Source organism: Vespula pensylvanica, chromosome 16 (assembly GCF_014466175.1).
Source record: "Vespula pensylvanica isolate Volc-1 chromosome 16, ASM1446617v1, whole genome shotgun sequence".
Classification (NCBI taxonomy): domain Eukaryota; kingdom Metazoa; phylum Arthropoda; class Insecta; order Hymenoptera; family Vespidae; genus Vespula; species Vespula pensylvanica.
The window spans coordinates 3,173,730-3,200,350 of record NC_057700.1 but is presented as its reverse complement, the minus strand read 5'-3'; the positions used below and the strand labels follow the sequence as shown (position 1 = coordinate 3,200,350).

The window sequence follows — 26,621 nt, the reverse complement described above, 5'->3', positions numbered from 1 at the left end:
TGTATATATATATATATATTTATGTATATATATATATTTGTTTATTTATTTACGTTTTTAATATATAACTATAGGCTCACTTAATACTTCGATCCTAAATATCGGTTTAAAGATTAATTTCGGCTTATAACGAAGATCCGATGAAGATACTTAAAAATTTTACCGATATTCCGATAAATAACTTTTAACGTAGTGCTGTGCAAAGCACAAACTGCAGTTGCGTAAATTGCAAGTCTACAGTGTATGTATGTATATATGCGTTTTTAATCTGTATGATGAATCGTCGATCCTTTTAAATACGTAGACATATGCGCGCGATCGCATCTCGTTTACGATCACCGATAAAAGAAAAATAGTAAAAGAAAACAGTCACGAGAAGATGAAGGATGATGGGGTACGAAGGGACGAAAGGCGAAGGGTGAAAAACGTTTACGATAAAACTATGACAATATCATAATGAAAACGATTGCTAAACACACGATCGTGAAGATTTCTCATAAAACAGCTCGCGTTTTATTGATTGATCGATTTATTTATTTAATTCTCTTTTTCTTTTTTTTCTTTTCTTTTTTTCTTTCTTTCTTTCTTTCTTTTTTCTCGGCGAACGTAATAATTTCGTATCGTTTCATATAGAATGAATTCATTCGTTCGATCGTATAAAGAGGCTCCAATTTTCTGAGAGACAAAGAAAGAACAAGATAATGATAATTGTCATTTTGATTTTATCATGTGCCATATATACATACATATATATTTATATATACATACATATATACACACACATATAATACATACATATATATACACACATATATATAGACTAACTGCTAGTAAGGCGACTTAGTGTATATTCGCATGATACACATATCTATTCTTCTTTAAACGACATGTTTATGTATGTATTGGTCTACGTACTTACGTACGAAGAAAATCAAAATGATCTTCTTTTCTTGGATGGTATCGTAACGAGAGCTTATCTATTGCTTCACGGTTAACGATCTCGATGATACGAAATTTACCTTTCAAACGTATCTTGATGGTAGTGAGATAGCCGGTTGCGCGACCGCGATTACATTAATCGTAGAATAAAGTCGCTTTCGCGCGAACGTTCGGATCGGTCTCGTTCAAATCGAACGGATTATAATTTTGCCAGATAAAGTTTTTCTTACGTGTATATTCTATAAATGAAATGTTCGTATTTATTCACGAAATATGCTTACGTGCTGAGATATCGTATTCGCATCGAAGAGAAAACGGAAGTACATTTATGTAATATCGCAAATGTTCCTGCGAAAGCGGCTTAACACTCCTCTATTATATTTAAGAGTAAATCCGCTTAAGATGAATACGGCACGTAAGGAGTGGGATAAAAAAAAAAAAAAGACAGAAAACAGAAAGAAAAAGAAGAAAAAAGAAAGAAAGAAAGAAAGAAAGAAAAAAAAAGAAAAAGAAATTCACGAAGGTATAGAAAAATAATAACTCTCGTTGCGATTGGTAGTCTAAAACGTGAAAATATTTTTTAGATTCGTATATACGTAAATATCTATTACGTGGATAAACGTATATAACGATGCATCTCGTCCAGAGCAGGTAAACTTTGTATTCGTAAACTAAGCTCGATACTCGAGAACGCATCGATGCTAGCCGAAAGATCGATAAGAATGTTCTCAAGATGAGAACGGTTCGTTCAAGTGTTCGTTCACTTAATATTACCTGTTTAGAGACGATCTCTGTGATTCCGAATAAACTCCGATAGTTTCGTATCGATCTATGTATGCGTTTAGCGATATACGACTGTCCCAAATTAACAAACTCGCTGTTAACGATAATGAATAAAATATAACGAATAGCTTAAAGATCTTAATAAGAACGTAATTAGAGTAACGAGTAACCTAAATATCGTATCTCGTTCGTTTTATCAGTTACTACTTTGCGACAGCATCGACGCATCGGATGGAGCGGTGTGGAGGGGCGGGGGGAGGAGAGGTGACCGGGTGGGGAAAGTTAAGGAAGAAGAGGGGAGAGAGAATATCCGTCCGGTAAAGGGTCTCCCCCCTCCTCCTTCCTTTCTCGACGAATATCACCGTGCAAAGCGAAAGAATCGAAGACGCCCAGAATCGAGTTCATTTTTCCGCCAATAAGAATAATCGATGTTCCGCTTCGCGTATGATGATCGACATTGGACGAAGGAATTGGTCACCCTCTCCTCTCTCCGTTCTTTCGTTCGGCGAGAACCAATCGACGAGTACGACCATTAAAAGTTCGTCGAGACGTGTACGGATGTTGATCGAATCGGTTTTCGAGCATCTCGAAGATGGATATGATAAAAACACGATAGTTCGTTTAGAACAGGGTAAATTCCATCGACACAAGTTCGTGAAAACGACGATGACATTTGTTCATGGTCCATTGTGTGTCGTTGCATTAGTTGGCAATGAATGTCCAGCCATCAGACTGTCGGTTGGCTTGCCTAGGCGCAGTATGGACTGCAATGAGGCAACTTCGGATGCAAGACGGTCGAGCCTCGACTTGACTTCCCTCTCACTTTCCGGGACGGTAGCCACGCTTGGTCCAGTCCATTCGGCTCCCAATGATATACCAGAATCCCGTTCGTCGCTAGAACCTTCATTGTCCCAAGGTGGCGACGCTCTTGGTCCGGGCTCCTGTTTGATACCTTGCAATGCGAGTAGAGCACTTGCGGCGTCCTTGTCACCTATACGGGATTTATGCCTGAGTTTGTGCGGCAGACTGTTGTTGGCCGAAGAATTTACTATCATCTGTGGCCCGCCCTCGTCGCCGCTACCGGAGGATAACTCGAACGGCGACTGTGCTCTTCGTCCTCGCGATAAATTCAACGCGCTCGTCGTATCGAGATGCATGGCCGGATGCGGATAAGGATATTGGAAGCTTTCCGTTTCCGGATAAGCGGTTGTTTCGGGCACGTAAAGCTGGGCCGGTGATCTAGGCGATCTGGCACCGCTAACAGGCTGATGGATCACCGACGTGTGAACGGGACTCGGTGTTCTCGCGTAAAGGAGGGCTGCCGAGGCCGGTAGTTTCGCCCTTTTCACGCTTATCGGTGGTTCCGCGGGCAATGCCGCGAGCACGTGTTCCGTACTTATCACGGACTCCCCGCATATACCGAATTTGTCGCGTATAGCCTCGAGTTGCGCCTTTAGTATATGGTTCTCCTTGCTCAGCTCCATGACACGCTGCTCTAGCACCATGTCGTTGAATCGCCTCTTCTCGCGCGACCGCTTGGCCGCCTCGTTATTGCGTCTCCTCCGGTCCCAATAGCTGTCATCCTTCTTGTTGTCCGGGATGAACTCTCTCTGCTTGCGCTGGGAAAAGAGCTCTTTTCTGATGTCGAAGTTCGGGGGGAAGTTTTCGGGATGTGTCACCTGTTGTGAGTCTTGGTGAATGTGATGTTGCTGTGACTGCTGTTGTTGGTGCTGCTGTTGCGCCTGCTGCTGCTGTTGCTGTTGCTGCTGCTGTTGCTGCTGTTGATGATGTTGTTGCTGCTGTTGCGTCTGGTGGTGATGGTGATGATGATGCGAAGGCTGCTGAGGTGGTGGCGGCGGTGGTTGTTGCGGCTGCTGCTGCGGTGCGTGTTGCTGCTGCTGCTGCTGAATAGGTGCACCATGATGAGCCGGATGTGTAAGTGGTGGTAGTGGTCCGTGAGCATCGTGACCACCGTGGCCAGCGTGACCTGCGTGCGCCATTGTGTGGCTGGCCGGCATGTTACTGTTTAGGCAAGCGGTCTCACCATTTATGGGCGATCCACTCTGACGGGCGACAAATTCTGCCACCATAATTCGTCTTCTTAGTACATCTACAACATATCAAATCAAAACTAAATTAGTCTACATCGAGATTAAAAATTGACATTAAGGATCTCAACGAATTAGCAATGTTCTAGACGCGTTTGCTGGGTAATGCAATGATTATCGCCCGATGAACTCACAACGTCACAATAACAGAAATATAATAGCTTAGCCTACACGTTTATATATTTCTACTGTTATTGTACGATGATGTAAGAGATCATTTCGAGGATACAACGATAATAATAGGTTCGAATCTGTAAGTAGAATCACGGATCCGATTCTTACGTATCGAGAATGCGAATATTCTCCGTACGGACGAATACGATAAATTACAATCAGATGTTTCTTCTTCTTTTTTTTTTTTTTTAATCAAGATTGAAACGACGGTCGATCTAAAGATACCAGGTATCAATATGTAGTGTTCAGGAAAAGATTAGTAATTTATCGATTATCTTTATTCCTCGAATAACAGTGGGGAGAAAGAGAAAGAGATAAAAAAAAAGAAGAAGAAAAAGAAGAAGAAAAAAATCATCGGACTCGTAATAGTTTTCTTTGGATTGCCTTAGAAGAAAGACAGAGAGATATGGAGAAGGGGGCCTTGTCGTCTTACACGGAACAAATCGATTTTCTTCAAGGTAATTTTCTAGCTAGCGTGCGTATCTCTCAATGTTCCTTCCGCTTAAACTATCGCATAATAGGCTATATAGTACATATGTACACGTGTGCCCTGAACGAACGAGGTCCCGTGCATGGCGATGACGATCGAACGCTAACGTCCACTTCGTCGGAAAAGGCCATAACTGCCGCTTAGGAATCAGGAACGAGGAAACGTTTTGCGATTCCTACAGATGGTTGACCTCCTTCGGTAACCTCGGCCGTTCGTCACGCGAGAACACGCATTCGAGAGGATCGCGAATTGTATCGATCGTTTGCCTTCCCCATTCGAGATTTTACAGATAAAGAACAAGCTCGGCTTCCTCTCCCTACATAGATATATACGATCTTATATAGCAGTGTGTGTATGTTTGTATGTGTGTGCGTGCATGCGTGCGCGCGCCCGCCTGTGTATGAGACCGTGTCGAATCTTAATTGTAAATTAAGAGACTTTGCATAGACCGTATTTCGTGCTACATTTTACGAGCGACGATCTTAATACGCAAACATGTAATACCGAACCGTCTGACGCTCTTTGAGGAACGCCTTTATCATCTTTTTTTATACTTTTTTTTTTCCTTTTATTTTTTCTCTCTCTTTCTCTTTTTTTCCTCCCTTTTTTCTCTCTTTTTCTTTTCTTTTTTTTTTTTTACGCGAACGTTTCCAGTCCGTCGAACATTAAACTTTCAGTTCTAAAACAAATTCTTTCGGTTGTATTTCGTATTACCTATCTTCCCTCTCACTCCCACATCTTTGCCTAATTTAGAAAGACGAACTATCAAAGTTCGAAAACAATGTCCTTTGTCGCTTTAAACGAAACTTTACGATAGGAGAGATATTTCTCTCTCTCTCTCTCTCTCTCTCTCTCTCTCTTTCTCTCTCTCTCTCTCTCTCTTTCTCTCTTTGTCTCTGTCTTTCTTTCCTCTTTTAATGAGTGAATATCAACACAGCGGTGACCGATAAAGCTACACGGCGTGTTTGTCGCAATACTCAGCGCGTTGCTTAATATTACGTAACTATCAGTGCTATGTGATCCAACGAGGCAACTCTACACCACACAGTGTCTATACGCGCTTCTTGAGTAAGAACTATCACGGGCTCGTAACATTTTGAAATTCCTATCTTCTTTCCGTCTCTCTCTTCTCTTCATCTACCTACCCCTACCTCTCGAAGAAGTCACGAATGAACGAACGTATTTATGTTCCTATATATACATATTTGTGCACACATACATACATAAATATAATATATAACGTACATATATATATATAACATAAATATATATATATATATAATACATATCTACGTATGTACGTAATTATAGAATCATTATTATATCTATTACATATTTATCGAAGATTAGAGATAGAGTCGGAAGAAATATAAGAGAAAGAGAGAGAGAGAGGGGGGGGGGAAGGGGGGAGAATCCGTGTGTCAATGTTTAAATTAAATATACAGAATCTTAAGAAAAACAATGAAGGTGAAGCGAGGTAAGGCAGAGAGTGGGGCGATGAGATACGATTGGTACAAAAGAAATAATGTTGTTTATATTCCTACGGCAAGGTGACAAATCATACGTATCTACGAAACGTGTCTTTGCTTCCTTTCTAAGGATCTCGTTTTCTATGCAAACAACGTCGTCGTCCTCCTCGTCTTCAGTACGTTTCGAATTTTGGTGCTTCGAGGACGACTCCGGATGAACGGTCAAGAGTGAAACGAGATAGAATGGGAAGAAGAACGAAAGGAGAAAAAAGAAGATGGACGACAGGTAAATTGTTACAGCGTGAAGGTCTGTAAGGTGCAACGAATGAAAGAGGGAGACAGAAAGAGAGAGAGAAAGAGTAAGTATCCTTAGGTAAGGTCGCGCTCAAGGTCGCTGATAATGTCAGTGAACTCTCGTCGACGCGAATGACGTCGTTAGTCGGCGTTTACCCTTCGTGAAATCGCTTTCAATTAACGACGATAAAATAAATGCTCGCATCCCTATTTAAGTAACCGATCCTCGGAGGTCGCGCGTATCATCGTCGTTCAATTTTGTGCGCGTAATTGCGATTCGATCCTTATAATGCTTCTATAAAAGCATCGTATGTATATACACGAATATATTCATATTACTATATATATTATATACACGTCTATATGTATATATATTGTGCGCACAAATTATTCACGTACAAGAGAGAGAGAGAGAGAGAGAGAGAGAGAGAGAGAGAGAGAGAGAGAGAGAGAGAGAGAGAGAGAGAGAGAGAAATATATAGATTAGATACACGTGTCCTTTTGATCTTCATTTGTAAACGAGGAAGAAAAAATTCATTGGATCTATATCATTCGAAAGGTAAATAATACGTATGTATGTATGTATGTACAGATTTATGATATATTCTCGTACAAATATATCTCGCGATGGTTTACATTAGAAAACATCACGTTCGTTTTTATGATTTCAACGCTATATTCGCAATACCGTGTGTACTTTTTATTATTATAGAAATACATACATAGTCGCAAATCTGCGACGTTTCGTTCTCGAGCACGAGAAGTTACGTAAACGTTTTAACGTTTACGCGTGAGTTTCCGTAAAGAACGTCCACGTGTTTTCTGCGGTCTTATAGAATATCGTACGTTCCGGAGTGACGTCCGGAAAACCACAGTCTGCGATAATTTCCCGTATTATATATATATATATATATATATATATATATATATATATATATATATGTATACTAAAGAGAAGATCAAACTAATCATTATCTTTTTATTAAAAGCTTATTATTATTGTTATATTAAGATATTATTTATATTATTCGTTTTAGGGTTTATAAAGCTGTTTCTTTTCTTCTTTTTTGTTTTTTCCTTTTTCCTTTTAACGAAAAGAAATAAGTAAAGTTCTTTTAAAGATTTTAATTGTTAATTATTGAAATTGAAGCTTATTAAAAATTATTATTGTTTGTTTGTTTAATGGAGACTGTCGATAAAGTGATAAGATATATATATATATATATATATATATATATATATATATGTGACACAAGCACATATATGTATATATGTATACTTTATGGTTTTAGTTATTAAAAGAGATAACGATATTATAATCTTAGGATTTTCAAGCAGAAAATATCGTGATGCAGTAAGTCAGGAAATATATATTGTTTTTTTCGTAAACTATCCTATCATTATTTTATTTTTAATAATGCCTTTGCATTGAATCAACAAAGATCTTTTTCTTTTTAAATAATGTTATCATAATGTCTAATGGATTTATATATAACAGGAAGAAAGTATGTATGTAAACATGATCGTATTACTTTGCATTGCAAATTTGGAGCCTGTCTTCTTACCGTAATTCTAATTTAAATACGATTGAAATTTTATGATATATTTCTTTGCATAAAGCGTAGTATGAAACAACTTTTTTCTTTTTTTTATTATTATTTTTTTCTTTTTTTTTTTTTTTAATGGAAATTATTAATTTCTCTATGAACTTCGTAGAAAAGTTTCTTCCCGTTCAGCACATCGAACCAATAAAAATAAATAATTCATATAGAAATATATATCGTTCGACCTTTTTCGTATGTCTTTTATCGATATTACATATAAATATATTTTATAATATTCAGCGACTTTAATATTATTAAAATTTAAATGAAATTTTTGAAAAAGTGGCAAATCTGCCACGAGAACGATATTATTTAAGAGTATCTCTTGACTTATCGCAAAGCATTAAAATGTTTAATCTTACTTCGAATTCCTAGAACTATGTATATGTCGTGTTCTCCCTCTCTTAGTTCGCACATCGTAACACGATAACAGAGCTTCGACTTCCGAAGCGGCACGTGGTAACACAGTTACATAATTTCACACGCGCTTTTCCTTAAAACATATCACGTGTTGCATCGTCGTTTACATTAGATACGTTCTCTATTACAAGCATATCACAATTCATATTTTTATTAGGATTTTCCCGATATTATCGAGTTAATTTTTCAAATTGACATATACCGATCGAACGATTACGAGACATGTTTGATTCGTCATCCTTTTAATGGTAATTCATTGTATTAAATTATTTTTAATAATTTTTTTCTTTATTTTCTTTTTCTTGTTTTTCAATTTTCACGAGTCGAATTGTTAACAACGCTTTTCATTTTTATTTATCGAATTGTATCGTATCGTCGATTTTATTCATTGCATAAAATTTGTATATCGTATTGAAATATTATTATTATTATTTGACATATATATATATTTTTTTTCTTTTTTCACGTTCAATGTAAAAAAAAAAAAATCGATAAAAAATATAACGAAAAGATGTTGATTAATCTAAAGACGAGTCTCTCATAAACTTCGTGCAGAAAATTAATATGTGGTCTTGGCTATATCGACCATGCCGACGATCAATCTTTTTTTTTTCCTCTCGTTCGTTCATTCATATTATTATTATCCTGCAATTTTCATTAGATTTTCATACACGTCCGACGCATATAAATACAAATTAATATACGTTTTTACCTATAAAACAAGTTTTTCACGATCGATCGTTTTTTTTTTTTTAAATAAAATCATCTTTGAATACTGATATCGATGGAAACGATTGATTAATACAAACCATCGCTTCTTTTGCTTCACTTCTACCATTCGATTAACTAATTAGAGCTTATCCCTACTAATTATAGTTAACATCATGGAAATGTATCCATCTATCGGTTATTCTCTGCTCTATTATTAAGTACAAGTGAGAAAACTTGCTCGCTTTAGTAATAATAAATGCAAAGATTCTACTAACACGTAGTAGTAGAATATTTCAATCGTATAAAGAGTAACGAAAAAAAAGAATGAAAACTGAAGGAAGAAGAAGAGAAAGAGAAAGAGGAAGAAGAAGAGGAAGAGGAAGAGGAGAAGGAGGAGGGAAGGGAAACGAGCAGACACGAATTTGTAAAAAATGATTGTTACAAACGATAGATCGAAATGTAGAACGAAATTCCGAAATATTTATTACGACGATAAACCTTGAATAGACAGGGGGGAATATATACACGCACACACACAAGACAAGCCATGCGATGCTTTCGCACACGCGCTAAAACAACGTTAAAGTTCTGCAATAATCCGTTACGTAATTCTTAAGTCGTAAGTCGTAAGACTCGACAGAGAGAGAAAAAGAGAGAAAGAGAGAGAGAGAGAGAGAGAGAGAGAGAGAGAGAGAGAGAGAGAGAGAGAGAGAGTTTGTGGCTCGTTGCATCGTAAAATAAACGCTCTAGCATTTCGCATTTGCTAAGCCACGTGCTGTTGAACAACGCGCCTATCATCGTTTGGAGTGACATAGAGACCAGTAACGACATGGACTTGGCCTCGTGCTTACGAACTATTGGATAGAGAGAGAGAGAGAGAGAGAGAGAGAGAAAGCTTTCGGTAGACTACAGTAGACGGGTGAGGTGTTAGAGGGGAGAGGCGGAGGGCGTCGTTCTTGTAAAAATATATCGACGAGTCTCGTCTAATCACGTGTCCGTCCCTCCCTCTACTTTCTGCCGACACTCTCGGATGTCGGCGAAAACGTGCCTCGTTGACCTCGTCGTAACGCCCCTCTATACGCTTTACTCTATACGATAATTACTTGCTGTCTCGAATGCAACTTAACGAATAAAGACGTTTTCCCTCCCATCCTCTCCTCTACTTTCCCCACCCTATCCCCTCCACCTTCTATTCCGATCCAATCCAACTCTCGAGTGTCTCTTTCGATATCGATGATGGATTAAGAGAAAAAAGAAAATGAAAAGAATAAGAAATAGACGAAAAAAGACAACGAAACGAAACGAAAAGGGAAAGAAATGGAAGAAGGAAAAATTAAGGAACGTGGAGGTAGAAGAAGAAGAAAAAGACGAAGAAAAAAGTAGTTGAAATGACGTTGCGATTATTACATTAGTTCGGTAATCTTTCTCTCGTACAATGTTATTCCGCTACTTAGAAATAAATCCGTATATCACTACTCGTCCGACTCTTCTCTATATCTATGTTTCTTGTTTGCAAGTTACCTACTTAGAAACCGTCTAGTAGTTGAATAAACGACGACGACGACGACAACGACGACGTTTTCTTTGGCACGAGTCATTTCGGTTAAGACGAAATTATATATCTTCCGCGTATGCGTTAGTTCGGTATCTTTAAGCTAACACATTAGTATGTATTCTAATTCTTATAACGCAGCTAATCTTTTCCTCGGTTTCTCGCTTAATAATCGGGATTTTACCAGATACGTCATTACGATTAATACACGATCTTACGTTTAGTATAATAAGTAATTTACGATCGGATCTTGTTACGAAACTCGGGGAAAAAACTTTTCTTTTCTTTTTTTTCTTTTTTTGTTTTTCCTTTTTTTCTTCCCCTTCGCAACAATTCCTCTCTCTTCGCATCATTATTAATATTCTTTCGAATCTTTAAAATTCGTAATACGATTGATAGAGTACTACGAGAATGTACTCGTAATTGTGAACGTTTTAGATTATTATACATACGTATCATATATCTATGTATAATGTTATGATTACTCTTAGAACTTTAGAATTACTTAAAACGTTTCGTCGTTTTCTCCTCGAATTTATTACGCGCAAATTTATTTAAGATATTATCGTCACGATTAGTCGAATACGAGGCTTACTAGTCGACACAACTTTTTTTTACCATTTTGGAAAATATTTTACGATAATAATATATTCGATTTTCGAATAATTTTTCAAGCGTACGTATTCTTCTTGTCTTTTTATTTACGTCGCAATCGCAACGAAATAATAATCATAATAAATGATTTATATTAGATTTTCTCTCTTTCTTCCTTCCTTTCCTTATCAATATTTTCTTATTAAAAGTTTCATATCGATTGTTGGATACTCGATTGTCGGAGTGACATTGTGATAAGACTCACGTCGTCACGTTCGATTAATATTTTAAAAATGATCAAACGAAGGACGAGAAAAAAAGAAAAAAGAAAAAATAGCACCGACGTAATTGAGAAATAATTTAAGGTAATTCCAGTAAGGGCAAAGGGAATGAGAATGGGGGAGAGATGGTTTAATAGTCACGCATGACTCATAAGATACCTACAAGTATCGTATCGTATCGATACTGGCCGGTCCTCTTTATTATCGATCGAGAACGTGATTTTTGTTGAAGCAGGGAAGCCCACCCACGCGAATTTCTCATGTGACGAAACAACAACGCAAAACACGCGCACCTTCGTCCTACGTCGTTTCTCCTCGCCTTTTGAATTATTCGCGTTATTTCGCATAACCCGTTTATAACCGTGTTCGTCCTCGTCGAAAAGTATTATACATTTACTAACGAACTACTCGTCGAATTCTATTAAACTTTACGAAACTTTTAATTCTTAAAGAGATTTTTTTTCCTTTTTTTTTTTTTTTTATGTATATACATATATATGTGTATATACATATATATTCATTTTTCGACATTTCGATGAATCGATTAATTTCAATCTACCCTAAATAAAATCTTTCTTTCTTTTATAGATTTTTATACTTACATATATACGGTGTATAAACATTTGCATGTATATCATGTATAAATATTGTTAGACACATATAGTTATCTATATGATGTATATATCTATATACGATTGTTTATTAAATAAATAGATATTGAGATTATAGAGAAGCTTTTGTTTTGAAATATAATGAGAAAAATGTTAGGACAGTTTTGACACGGTTTGACTTAGAAGAATCGAATCGCCAAGCGTAACCCACGTTGTGTGTATGCATATATGTTTATACATACATACATACATACGTACATACATATATATGTATGTATATACTATGTATATATTGTATGTCGTGCGACCGGTGAGTCATATTTAGCCAGCGCACGTTTCCCTGTAACTACTACGTACTTACCTATGTATTAGCTGGGCCACGCGCGACCCGGCGAATAAACGTGCGCTTAATGACGTAAAGTAGAAACGCGCAGACGCCCCTACAGGGACGTACTCATCAGACTCATCAATTGGTTTTCCTTCTCCTCACGTCACGAAGAAATTAATCTACTTTTTTCTTTCTTTTTTTTCTTTTTTCCATCTTTTCTTTCGACCCTTCTTTCCTCTCTTCTTTTCTCTTCTTTTATATCTTTCGTATCATTCGATCGTTCTACCCGTCTAATTCTTAATTTTTTGTTGTTGTCATTTTATTTTTTCCTTCTCTAACTCGAATCTAACGAAGAACTATAATAATCTTACGATTTCATAATATAATTTCTTAGGCATCTTTTTTTTTTTTTTTTCTTTTGTATACTTAAAAATTGAGATTTGTATTCTTACATTTGATTACGATAAATACTTTTGTCTATAGATGAGAATGAATGGACATATGTATTATGTACGTGTATAGGTACTATTAATTGTAATTTTGTATGAGTAGTTCCATTTACATGACTCTTCGAAATAAACGGCCGAGTGTAAGTGTACGTAGAAGTGATTCGTCGAACGCGCGAGAAACACGCCCTCGTTTCGTGGAACGACGTCGTTTATCGTGATCATTGCGAACGTCAGTATTAGGCAACGTGCATCGTGCGATAGCGCACACCGTTGATGTTCGCTAGTAATCCCTTCTTAACCCATTTCAACATTGAGATTAGAAGAGAACGTTTTCGTTTTTCTTTTTTCTTCTTTTTTTTTTTTGGTATCTCTTTGTGCGACGTAAGACGAACGATTTTCTTTAGATATCAAAAAGATATCTTAGATATATAAATGTAATACATAAATATATCATTTTCCTCTAAATTAGTTATATTTCTGATTTATCTAATTCAACTAAATTATATTACCTAATTATATATATATATATATATATATATATATATGTGTGTGTGTGTGTGTGTGTATAAATTAAAAGAGGAAGATATATTAGAAGAAAAGAAAATTAAATAAAAATGATATTAAAACAAATTAGACATAAAGTTTCCTTTAGTAAAAAAAAGTTTGGTCGAACGATGATCGTCCGAATACGAAGGAACGAGAAAGAATGAGAGAAGATGGCTTCTTTGCTACTCTTTCCGATTATGTCACGCTCCAAATTAAGAACAAAACTCATCGGTGACATAACAGAGTGGTTGGTGAAGTAGTTGAACTGACGGACCTCGGCTACCAAAAGTCAATCTATAACAGCGTTCCGCAATATCACTATTGCGAACTTGGAAATTTTGCGGACTTTGACTCCAATAAAAATAAAACTAGAAAATAGAAAATAGAAAATTAAAGAGAAGAGAAGAGAAGAAAGATTACGCGTTAGCATAATCGGTCAACGATAATAAATAATTTTCATCGATCCTTGTACAAGCCTTATTTTTTTTGTTTTTTCTTCAAAGCGACACGTTCAGGGTATGTCCAGGCGTTTTTCACGCGGCCCATTGCGTGACGCATGCGGAAACACGTTGCCGCAGTTAAAGCCGTCGCGTGACGTATTCGTTAGAGCTATCTCACTCACGTTTTATCGATACACATATTTCTTTCTCTCTCTCTCTATCTCTATCTCTATCTCTCTCTCTAACTCTTTGTATATTTAGACTGATCGATTTGTATTTTTTGAAATTAGAGATTATTTTCTTTCGGGATAAAAGTGAGATAAGCAAAAGGAACAAACAAACAAACAAAAATGAAGTAACCAGGGAAACAAATTTGTCAAAACAGATGAAAAGAAATGAGAGAGTGCGAAATTCGAAATCGATATCTTTCTTTCGAAAATATACTTGATAACTATAACTATAATTATATATATATATATATATATATATAGTTTTATCATTAATTATCTAATTTGTTATGATTGATTAGACGAGACAGTGTCTCTCTATTATTGTAAGAACTCTTCATTTGAAATAGATTAAAAGTGTGTACGGTATATACCTATATATATGCAATTAAATAATATTGGAAATCGTTTAGCCGACATTTTCGAAGCTAGACTTTTTGTTGTAAAACACATAAGCCGTACGTTCAGTGTCTCTTTGTCTCTCTGTCTCTCTTTCTCTCTCATGTTATGTACGACCTACGCAAGATGTATGTGTACAATGACTCCGTAACGTAAAAGGGTTACGTAATTCTAGCTTATCTCTTTCTCTCTCACTCTCTCTCTCTCACTCTCTCACTCACTCACTCATCTTTTTTCTCTCTCTTTATGTACAATACTATATGTGTATATCTGTTAAATTATTTTGAAAAACGAAAGATCGATTATAACGACGGATAATTTACGAGGCTGAACAGAAAGAAAAAGAAAGAAAAAAGAAAAAAGGAAGAAAGAAAAAAAAAGAAAAAAGAGAAAAAAGTTTCTCGATAAGAATCAAGAACGTCGTAAGGTAAAATAAATAAAATAAAATTCGTATTACACGTCGTGAGATTAAACGTGAGTCCCGTGGTCGAGGTGATAACAATAAAATTACTAACGATAATAGCGGCTCTATATATGTATATACGTACTATATATATACATATATATATATATATATATATATATATATATATATATATACATAGATATACCTACGTATTTGGAGATATAAGAGAAGCAGAGAGAGAAAGATAACGATTTCTCTCTATGTATGCATATAATGTTGCCTTGTTCTATTTAAAAGGTTCGATTAATTTTCAACGACACATCGATATCTCTTGTAAATGGAATTAAAAATCATGTAACTCGACGAATCGAAAAATTCGAACGTTCGATCTAAAGCTTTAGTAATATTTCGAAACTCTGTTTATTTTCTTTGTCTAATATAATACGAATTAAACGTAAACGTTTTTAAAAAGATCACGGATTCTTTATCTTTCTCTTTCGTTTGTTAATACCTTTAATTTGTAAAGTATTATAAATTTCGATTGATATTATACATGAGTACGAGCGATCGAGTTTTACTTTCGAAATACACATGTATGTATGTATTAATGCGTATGATATTTATAAAAAAAAAAATATATATATATATATATATACAAAATTAGTATCCTCTAAAAAAAAAAAGGAAAAACAAGAAAAGTGTCCGAATGAAAATTCTCACTTATCTTCCGAGTTATCTTCCGAATGAAAATTCATCGATCTTGATAAAATCCGATAAAATGGTGTAACAAATGAGATTTATGTTATGAGTTGAAAATAGGAAAGGGAGAATGGAAGAAAGAGAAAGAAAAGAGAAAATAACAGAGAGAAAAAGACAAAAAAGGAACACATCCCTTATCACTGATCCGAATTGTCATTTTTCGAAGAAGGAAGTCAAAAGAACGACACGAGTCTTGCTGTCACGCGCACGTGCTCCATTTTACGATTGCGCAATCCTTTGCCAAGAGACGCACGTGGCAACGTGCAATCATGCTTCACCCTTCTTTCTCTCTCTTTTTGTCTCTATCTCGCTTTTTCATTTCCTTTAATCTTACCGGATATATACAATATACGAAGACATAATCTTTACTATTTATTTCTTTTTCTTTTTCTTTCTTCTCTTTTCCCTCTCTTTTTCTGAATTTTTCTCAAAACTAAAAATCTGAGACGAGATCGTTGTTATATCGTTAATCACCTAAAAATTTCTTCGATAGGATGAAGACAAATTAGAAAACAAAAAGAAAGACAATTAAAATACAAGATGATTTTTATAAAGACGAATAAAGAGGAAGAACATTGTTTCGGTTAATTCGTGAAAAGACAAGATTCGTTTTAAGTTCGTTCGTTCGTTAAAAAATTCACAAAACGTTGAATATAACGTTTGCTCGTAATTTTCTTTTCTTTTCTTTTTTGTCTTTACTCGTAAGCTTTTAAAAAAGGATACCAACGAAACATGATCGACCTTCTTTTCGTCGTCATCCCAGTGATTCACTCAGTGTTTCAACGGATACCGATAGTTACAATATCATTTCGTGGAATGTACGTAATCATTGTTAATCTTTTATCTCACTTGTACGAGAAGGTATCGTGCTACTTTTGAACACGTACTCACTCCTATTTGCTTCTCTCTCTCTCTTTTTTTTTCTCTCATTATGAGATTTTCATGGAAGAGGAGGTCTTAATAATGGATAAACGAGAAACACGTTATATATCTTCGTGACTTTCGCGGAATTTTAGTATCATTTTCCGAGCATAACGAAGAAGAACATATGGTTTGCTTGGAAGATCTGTTTGCGGTCTACGTGAAAACGCGAGTGATTTTTTTTTTTTCATTTTCTTCTTTTTCCTCTTCAACCTTTTTCTCAAAAAAAAAAAAAAAAAAAAGAGAAAAAAAAAAGATTAATCATCGTAACCGTGACTACCGTTTATCACGAAATTCGCTTACGACTCTATAATACACTACACTTATATGTAACTAACACGTTTCTGTGTTACTGTGAAAGAATGACGACAATCCGATTTTTGTTCTTTTTCTTTTCTTTCTTTTTTTTTTTTTTTTTTTAAAGAATTTTGTCGCGTTATTTCTTTCTTTTTTCTTTTCTAAATCCTTTCTTCGTTTTTTTTTTCGGACATTCAACACGCCATCGCGTACCGATTGCATAATAAGCGGGAAACGAAATCGGAGACCGGTTCGAAACGCCTGCGTCGCTTCGATAACGGTATCAATGCTCTTGCTCTGTTACGTGAATACTGACCGCAATCGTAACGTACCACGACCATCGAGCAACTGGCATTGTGCACATACCTTTACATAGGTATATACGTATTCTAACTATACATATTGTATACCGTACGTCGTCCAAGTTCGACGTACTTGAATCTCTAATGACGAAGGGAAAACATTCCTACGAATATTTTTTCTCTCCTTTTTTGTAATATTAAGTTATAAGGAAATTAATGAGAATAGCAATCGTTGAATTCGTTAATGAAATCATGAAATCGAATGGTAATGATGAAATTTATTGGAATTTCTTTCATCTTTTTCTTTCATTTTTTTTTCTTTTTTTTTTGAGTAGATGGTCAATGATCCTTCGAACGTCAATTCATTTGTATAATTTTCAATAAAGAATGTTATTAGAGAGATGGATAGATCAAGAAGATAATATATATATATATATATATATATATATATATATCTTGTTTTTCAATAATCGTTAGAGAATTTTGAATCGTCGACGAATATCGATTAATCTTTCGAGTAGCGAGTTTTTACAACGGGTTACTAAAAGAACTTTTAAAAGGTCTTAAAAACCGCGAACTATGTTTCTACGTGTATACGTATATATTTATGTAAGTATGTATGCGTAAACGAGCGAACGATTAAATAGTATTAGACTGTAAATGAACGATTAACATTTTACATGTGAATCGAATGAAATTTAAATCGACTTATATACTCGTATTATAGGAAATCGTTGAAAATTTGATACGTGCAAAATGTACGGTTCGAAGGGTTAACAGGTGTTAATTAGGGTTAATGGTTAGAAAGATAACGTTATACGGATAAAATGATACAGTGGAACGATTAGGTAAAAGAAATTTATTTTTACCGAGAAATTTAATCCATGCAAATACATACGCACATACACGAAGATTCTGTTATAGTATTTTAGGGTAATGGGACGCGTAACGGTCGCGCATCCGTAACGAGATGATAAGAAAAAGAAGAGAGACGAACCCGGATAAACGCGGCCCGCATTCTAGCATGTGCAAACGCGTACAAGAGAGTGAGAGAGAAAAAGAGAGAGAGAAAAAGAGAAAGAGAGAGAGGAAGAGAGAGAGAGAGAGAGAGAGAGAGAGAGAGAGAGATGAGTGGAGACAGATAGGGTTAAAAAGGAAAGAGTGCGGTAAAGGGAAAGAGGCGTGTTTAGAATTTCTCCCATGTTTGTATGTTACGCGTGCTTTTGACGTTACATAATACCTATGTCACGCGGCATCCGATTAGATCGTAACGAGCATTCGAAATAAGACGAGATATTTAAGAGAAATAAAGATTAGGATTTAGTAATTTCGATATATATATGTGTGTGTGTGTGTGTGTGTGTGTGTGTGTGTTTTATATTTTTTCGTAATACAAAATAATAAAGAAAAAATCTTGAATATCGTTAAATGTTCAATATATCGATTATTCGACGATTATCTACATAACGATTTATCAACGCGATAATAATATATTTTATTTATACTTGTTATTTCATATAAAATTTAATTGAATTTACATTTAATATTTCTTATTTAGAATATTTCTTTTTTTATATCCGATATAATGTACAAGGAAGATATTGTATTTACGAAATGATTTAAAACACATTAGATATATTCGTTTTATGTTGGTAATCACTTTTGAACGAGAGAGAGAGAGAGAGAGAGAGAGAGAGAGAGAGAGAGAGAGAGAGAGAGAGAGAGAGAGAAAGAGGAAAAGAAAAAAGGAGAGGAAAAAAAAGTTAAATAATCAAAACTCGCCGCTCATACTTTGTATCAAGTTACATATACATATATATATATATATATATATATATATATATATATATACACATATCACATATTATAAATACTTCGGTGAACACGTCACCATGAAATAAATGACATTAGAAAACTTTACATATTTTATTATGCGATCGAAAGGAGAAGTCAATGTCATTGAAACGTTTACAAGATTTTGGGGTGGGCTTTTACATGTGACACGATTTATCGTATACGTACGTGTGTGTGTGTGTGTGTGTGTGTGTATGTTTATATGTGTTTGTGTGGTTTCGGCGTGGCCGAGAACGACACGTGAGACGAGATAACGTGAAAAGTGATGCGCGAAAGCATGCACGCTCCACGTTACGTAAGAGGACGCGCACGTGAGAAAGACTTCAGGGACAGCCAAGGTTCTCTATTCGCACACACTCTTTGCAATCTACAATCTCAGTCGAGAGAGAGAGAGAAAGAGAGAGAGAGAGAGAGAGAGAGAGAGAGAGAGAGAGAGAGAGAGAGAGAGAAAGAGAAAACGAACGAACGTAAACACACAGACACACATAAAGAGAAAGAGAGAGAAAGAAAGAGAGAGGAAACGTAAACAGGAATATACGAATGCAGATCTTACATGCAGTTTGTTCGATAATACGTAAGAGAAATTATTGCATTTTCCTTTATTTACATTTCGAAGAGTATAGAGAAAAGAAAACAATTTATTTTCCAAACGAACCGAAGTAAGAAAGAATAATAACAAACACGATGACAACGATGACGACGACATGATAACGACGATAAACAACACAACACCGTGATTCTAATGTGATGCAAGTCTGGTGCAAGTAGCATACTACTACTCTATGCAGTATGGTCGCGCAATTCGCGCGCTCCCCTTGTTTTCTGTCTCTCTCGTCTATGTCTCTATATCTCTGTCTGTTTTTCTGTCTCTCTCTCTCTCTCTCTCTCTCTCTCTCACCCTTTTTCTATGTGTGTACGTATATACGTCAGCGTTAGAGTTTGTGTTACTGGCTAGTGCTGCTGTTGTTGCTTGCAGTTGCCGTTGCTATTGCTGCTGCTAGTCCGCGCTCGCCACGTGACTTCGACACGTGCAAGCTGTTATGCTCGACCATTCACCTTCGTTGCATAACACGACCAACGTGAAAAGGTCATCGCGAACAACGGAGTGCCATGATATTTGCTAATGCGATCAATAAAATGCGGCTACGCGATCGTACTCGTATAGTTCCATTATGGGAATAAAAATAAGATTGAAAAGTCGAAGATTAAATGAAAAAGAGGAAGGTCCATTATTTTTATTCTCTCTCTCTCTCTCTCTCTCTCTCTCTTTCTCTCTTCTTTTCTTTTTCTTTCTGATTTTTTATTCGTCGATTGATACAATTTGATTAGAAAAAAAAGTATATCTGGTTGATTATAGATCCGATCGTCGACGTTGATAATAATAGACGCCATAGCAAATACGATTGTAACGATGATAATTGATGATTGATAAGTGATAATTGATAATGACGTTATTATATATATTAACAGAAATGTCAATACATGTAAGAATACATTTTGAAAAATAATGCGAGAATTTTATAAGTTTCTCGAAGCTTGAAATTTATCGATATCTCGATGTAATGATCCAATCTCGAATGATCCATACTCAAAGATTTGGGACCTCGAAATGGGGTTACATAACGAGGACAATGAATCGCGAAAGGTGTAAAGGAGAACGCGCGTGTTAATCGAGCGTCGTCGAGAGCTGTTTATAGATTCGAGATAAGGATTTTTTGAGCGAGCATTTTTTTTTCTTTTTCTTTCTTTCTACGAACTGTGGTGTACGTGTGTGTACGTGTGTGATCGATGAACGGATGGACGATGACGTAACGTGTAATCCGCGATATCTCATACGAAAGAGAATCTATAAGATGGTAGAGGTAGTTCGTATTTCATATAACGGGTGACTCATTTCAATCGATTCAACCTTATCCCACGAAAATCTTTGAACGAGTTTCTTCGACGAAATTGTATATTTAATAACTCAAAGATATTCGTTAACATTCGAAAGATTTTCATTCGGATCGATGAAAATAACGTTTCGGTGAAAAACGCGATTGGGAAATATATATTATATGTATGTATATATATATATTTCTTTTTAATAAATCAACGAATTAAATTCTAACGGAAGATAAAAGATAAAGGAAGCTTTTATAAAATTGAATATATCATAAGATATAATGATATCTTCGAGGAAGAGAGAGAATTTAATAATTTATTTATTCGTTTATCACGAGATAAGCTACGAGATTTGCGTGACGAGTTAATTCAACGATTTCTCGTTTAACGGATTAAATTATTGAGGAAAGAAGAGAGAAAGAGAGACAAAAAGAGAGAGAGACAGAAATATATATATATATAGAAAGTATGTGTGTATGTTTATGGAGAAAGTATCGATTTTTATCTAATGTAAGATCGAATAATGTTTTAACACGCAACTGGACTTTTACATTGGTAGGTAATATTAATGATGTTCGTATGGATCGATTGAAATCAAACGCACGCACACCCTATATATATATAGTATTTGTAATAACCGTACTAATACAAATAAGATATATAGAAAACATCTATGATCTAGTAGAAATCGTGAACCTCGAAGAAGAATTAGTACCGTGCAACAATCTATAATACTTCCGTGTATCTTCCCTCGAAAGAAAGAAAGAAAGAGAGATATCGTTAATCCCGATTCGTAATAACGAGCGATCATAGATCTCCCGCGATAACTGAGCTATCGTCGATCGTTAAATAATAATAAGATGCGCTCGAAAACGTTCGACAAAGTTTATTCTCTTCCTTTATTGCAAAACGTTATTGTTCTTTCCACTCCTTATTCTTTCCCTCTCCAGTGACCAATTGGGAAAGAATATTACGTTATATTCAAAAGTGACTATTTAAATGTAACTCGATTTCATATAGCTGATTAAGCGATTTCTTGAAATCGATGATTAAGATTTCACTTGAAATATCGATAATTTTTTTATTCCAAAGTTTCGGCAGTTTTTCGTTTTCTTTTTTTTTTTCTATTTATTTCAGTCCATAGATACGATCAAATTTATCTAGTATATATATATATATATACATATTTTTCCTTTTTTCTTTTTTTAGCCTAGACTATCAATACAATCTATAAATAATGGAAAAGAATGTTCTTTTTCCTCTCTCGTTTTTTTTTTTTTTTTTAACAATTGACACAAAATTTAAAAAGATTAAATATATATACATGTATGTAAGTGTCAGATGGCTCTCATATATACGAGGAGTATAAAAACGTATCGAACGATTCTCTCTCTCTCTCTCTTTTTTTTTTTCTTTGAACGATAAATAGATAGGACATTCGCTCTTGACACACGTGCGTGCCCTTCGATCAAGGAGAGCCCGTGAGTTTTATCGTGCTCGCTCGGCTTACGCTTCGCCGAGGTTGAGAGGAGTTCTGCAAATTAGGCCGTGGCCCACTTTGTTGAGCGTGCCGCAATAGAGCAGCGGCCCGTCGAGCTGCTTACAATTAACGGAGTGAGGAGGAGAGACGGAGATAGAGAGGAGAGAGAGAGAGAGAGGGAGAGAGAGAGAGATCGATCAGAGAGCTAGTCTCAAGACTAGAAAATAGAAGTAAAAGAGAGGTTGAGGTTACCGTTTCGATGGATCACTATCTAAGATAGTTCTTCTCTTGCTATATTCGTCCCTCTCTCTATCTCTCTCTTTTTCTCTGTGTCTGTCTTCGTCTCTGTCTCTCTTTCTCATATTTCTTTTTCCGTCTTACACATACAGTCGACACGGTGCAAAAAGAGTCGACAGTTCGATCGATCGTTTTTATTATTATCTAAAACGATCTATTTTCGTCCTAGTAATCGTTCGTCTATCTAATAATAATTATGGCATACGATTCGATTATAATACTTTGATCTTTCAAAATTGTTCTATTTTTCTCGTCTCGTTTCTGATAATTATTCTAATCTGATATTCTAATCCGATTACGTTTAAATGCGATTGTCAAATTTATCGAAAATAATACGAATGGGAAAGTGAGAAAGTAACAAAGTGGGAAGTGTTATTAATTAATTAGAAAAAGAAAAGAAATGGAGTCGGGAAAAAGGAAAGAATGAAAAAGAGCAAAGAGAAAGATTAGAACGATCAATATTTCACATGAATTCATTTTAAATTTAATTACTCTTTATCTCTCTCTTTCTCTCTCTCTCTCTCTCTCTCTCTCTCTCTCTCTCTATCTCTATCTCTATGCATCTATACGACATATTTTTCTAAGATATAGTAAAATCGTTCACCCGGTATATCTCGAGGCGAGTTCTTACCGTTGGGAACTATTTAAAGAGACGATGAACGTGCATCCTCGTTGAACCGTCGAGAATATGACGCAACGAGCGGACCGTTGCACGAGACTCTCCTCTCCTCGGGCGAATGCACGCGTTTCGAGAGAGAAAGAGAGAGAGAGAGAGAGAGAGAGAGAGAGAGAGAGAGAGAGAGAGAGAGAGAGAGAGAGAGAGAGAATAAACGAAATAATAAGAAATAATAAGAAGAAAGTCTGAATATATTTTTCCTTTTATTTTCAATCGATTCTTTACAAACATCATCATCTCTCTCTTCGTCACGAGTGAATATAGTAAAATTTCGACTTGGTAAACAAGAGTATTTATTTGGAAAGTGTACAGTCACCGAAGATAGGAGACAAGAAGATAAGATATGCATCGGGTGCTGATGAATCGACAACGAAGCGTTAGAGATAAATAGATAGATAGATAGATAGATAAAGAAAGAGAGAGAGAGAGAGAGGAACAATGAACATGCATGGTTTATTGTGCCAACGAATTGGAGCGAGAGCGTTGGTTGCGTCATTCACGTATATTTCGAAGGTCTCTGGACGACGTTAGGGATCGAACGTCGGATCGATATGACGTGTCATCTTTATCATAAGAGAGAAAGAGAGAAACGAAACGAATGTAAGTTATAGAACCTATGGTAGTTACATATATTTAGATACACATATGCAGTAACGTATAAGCATTGAAATGAAATTATTTTGTATTCTTTCTTTTCCTTTTTTTAACTATAGACAAAATTCCTTCGCCGTTCGATTATGATCTCGTGCGATAATGATTCTTCGATTTTGCTAGCGTGATCACCATTTTTTATTTATCTTTTTCTTTTCTAATTCTTTCTCCGTCATTCGAAAAAATCGAAGTAATCGAGATCGATACGACGTATGCGTTCACGAACAAACACACAAACACACACACACATATATATATATATACACACACAAAGAAATCACATATCCGTAAGCGAGCACTACCGACGTGTCAGGGACACGTGTAAGACGGCGCGATATCTTAAACTCCGTTAGCTAACCGCACGTAGACGCGCGTTTTTCGCGTGAAAAACGATCGAACACGACATACGATCTTTCTCTCTCTCTCTCTTTCTCTATTCGATGGATCGAGGGATATCATATAGACGCGAACTTCGCGAAAATGGAACGGCCGGGAGGGACGTCGTCTCGTCGACGTATCGATCGAACGTCTCGTTTCGATCTCGTTGTTTACCGCGTTTCAGAGTTCATCGGTTCTTTACCATCTTTTCTCTCCTTTTTTTTTTATTTTTCTTTTCTTTTCTCATCGACGAAAAAAAAAAAAAAAGAAATAACAAGATCGTTTGGAAAATGTGCAACGAAATAATACGTGGGTGGACGTGGGGTGGATGTAGGGGGCGGAGAAATAAATACGAAGAATCGAATATAATTAAAAGGGTATTTAATATAATGGATGTAGAAAGTACTCACCAATTTTGAAAGATTCTTTCGGATACGATAGCACGTCCAACGGTCGATGCACTTTGCTTCTATATGCGTCAAGCGTTCGTACGAATAATAGCGATGGTTGATGGTAGTGACGATAGTAGTTGTAGTAATAATAATTGTAATAATAATAAAAATAAGAATAGTGATAATAGACAACAACAAGAACGATGAACAAAAACTAAAGATTATTTTTTTCAAGATTGTCCGATTTAATTCGGTTATGCGATCGATCGAACGATCAAAGTTTTATTATACGCGCGCGACAGAGAATGCACGCACACGAGTTTTCTTGTCCTATAGATTTCTCTTTTCGTTTTTGAAAAAGTTCACGAACGACACGATAACCAATGTTCCTGTAGAATATTTCTAAGTCACTGTCGGCATAACGTGGAATTATTGCTCGATTTTCTTCCTGTTGAATCCTTCGGTTCTCTCTTCTTTATCGTTCAATTCCGCACCACAAACGAACGTCTCGATTAAGTACGCGTTTCGTGTAGGAGCGAGGAAACAGAAGAACAGAAAGAAAAAGGAAAGAAAGAATATATGGTCCACCACTTTCGATAAATGCCGATAGAAAATTAATCCTTTCGTTCTCGATCGGCCGAAAGAAATGTTCGAATCACTGATGGCTGCTGTCCTGCACGATATTTATATACACACACATATATATATATATATATATATAGATATATCCATACATACGTACATATATGTATATTAAAAAAAAAATCGAGATCGAAATCTCGAGAGAGAAAAATATATATCTATATATCACGATCACACGATCAGACGAAAATCTTCTCAAACAGTGAACTTGAACCCTGCTTCGAAACTCGGTAGAGTCTTGACTGTCTCTTTCTCTCTGCGTGAATGAGGAGTAGAGTAACTACTTATATACACGACTACGAGAGAATTCCTTTCCGAAAGAGAAATGCGTTTTGTCAGAGCGCGTTTGTGAGACGTTCGAACAGACGTCTGCTCGCTCCGCTACCAGACTGCAAACTGAGTGCGCGCTGCGTGAGACCCGCCGACTTGGCCCTCAATGTCGCGTCGTCTGGCTTCGAGTTCGATGCGAGAAGGCTGACGGTGCGCTGGGTTACGCGCGCACTCTACTCGTGCTGCCACTTCTCTCTCTCTCTCTCTCTCTCTCTTTCTATCTCGCACACTAAACGTTCTACTCTCTGTTAGAGATACGTTTGTACGTATATATGTGTGTGTGTGCGTTGTGCGCACGTATACATCTCCTTACCGTGAACGAGGGGGACCCTCGCTTTTGCCGTTTCTATTCTCTATATACACGCGTCTTTTAAGTTAGTAAGCGTTTATACGTGGCAATGTTGGTGGAGGCGATGTTGAGATGGTGGGGAATGGTAGGAGAGGAGATGGGAGAAGGGAGGATGGGCTATACGCTGACGAAGGAGGGAGGATGGCGGGGTGATGAGAAGGAAGGACCACGTTCCAAGGTGGGGGAAAGTTTATGCCCGGTTTATACGCTACCTCCACCACTTTTCCTTCGTCGCTCTTCTCTATCAATCCCGTCCTACGTCAGAGAGAGAGAGAGAGAGAGAGAGAGAGAGAGAGAGAGCTACTCTTTTCTTCCTTCCCTCTACCTCTTCCCCTTCCCTTTTACCACCTCTCCCTCCCACCAAAACACCCACCAACCCACCCACCCCCGTCGCTAACACCCTCGTACGCTCAACCACCTCACCACACCCCCTAACACCTGCCCCTCCATCGAATCCCCACCCATTACCAGCCACCAAATAGCAGCAGCAGTAACAGCAGCAGTAACACCACGTTGTCTTCGTCGTTGTCTCGTTTTCGTCGTCTTCGTCGTTATCGTTGTCGTTGTCGTCGTTGTTGGTGCCG

The 26,621-nt window shown here is 36.3% G+C and overlaps 1 protein-coding gene across 2 annotated transcripts in view; it reads right to left on the bottom strand.

The window, feature by feature from the left end:
* The window catches only part of LOC122634904 (mediator of RNA polymerase II transcription subunit 15-like), a 26,708-nt gene extending 849 nt beyond the window's left edge, over positions 1-25,859 (bottom strand). Inside the window, exons 1-3 of one of the 2 annotated variants that reach the window (XM_043824409.1) lie at positions 24,735-25,859; positions 3,402-3,832; positions 1-3,341 (exon numbers count right to left, since the gene is read on the bottom strand). The exon at positions 1-3,341 is cut by the window's left edge and continues 849 nt beyond it. In XM_043824409.1, coding sequence (XP_043680344.1) covers positions 2,400-3,341; positions 3,402-3,812 — 1,353 coding nt within the window. In that variant the 5' untranslated portion in view covers positions 3,813-3,832; positions 24,735-25,859 and the 3' untranslated portion in view covers positions 1-2,399. Of the gene's footprint in view, positions 3,833-24,734 lie in introns of both variants that reach the window. The other variant, XM_043824408.1, reaches the window with a different exon arrangement.
* Positions 25,860-26,621: the final 762 nt, after the last annotated feature.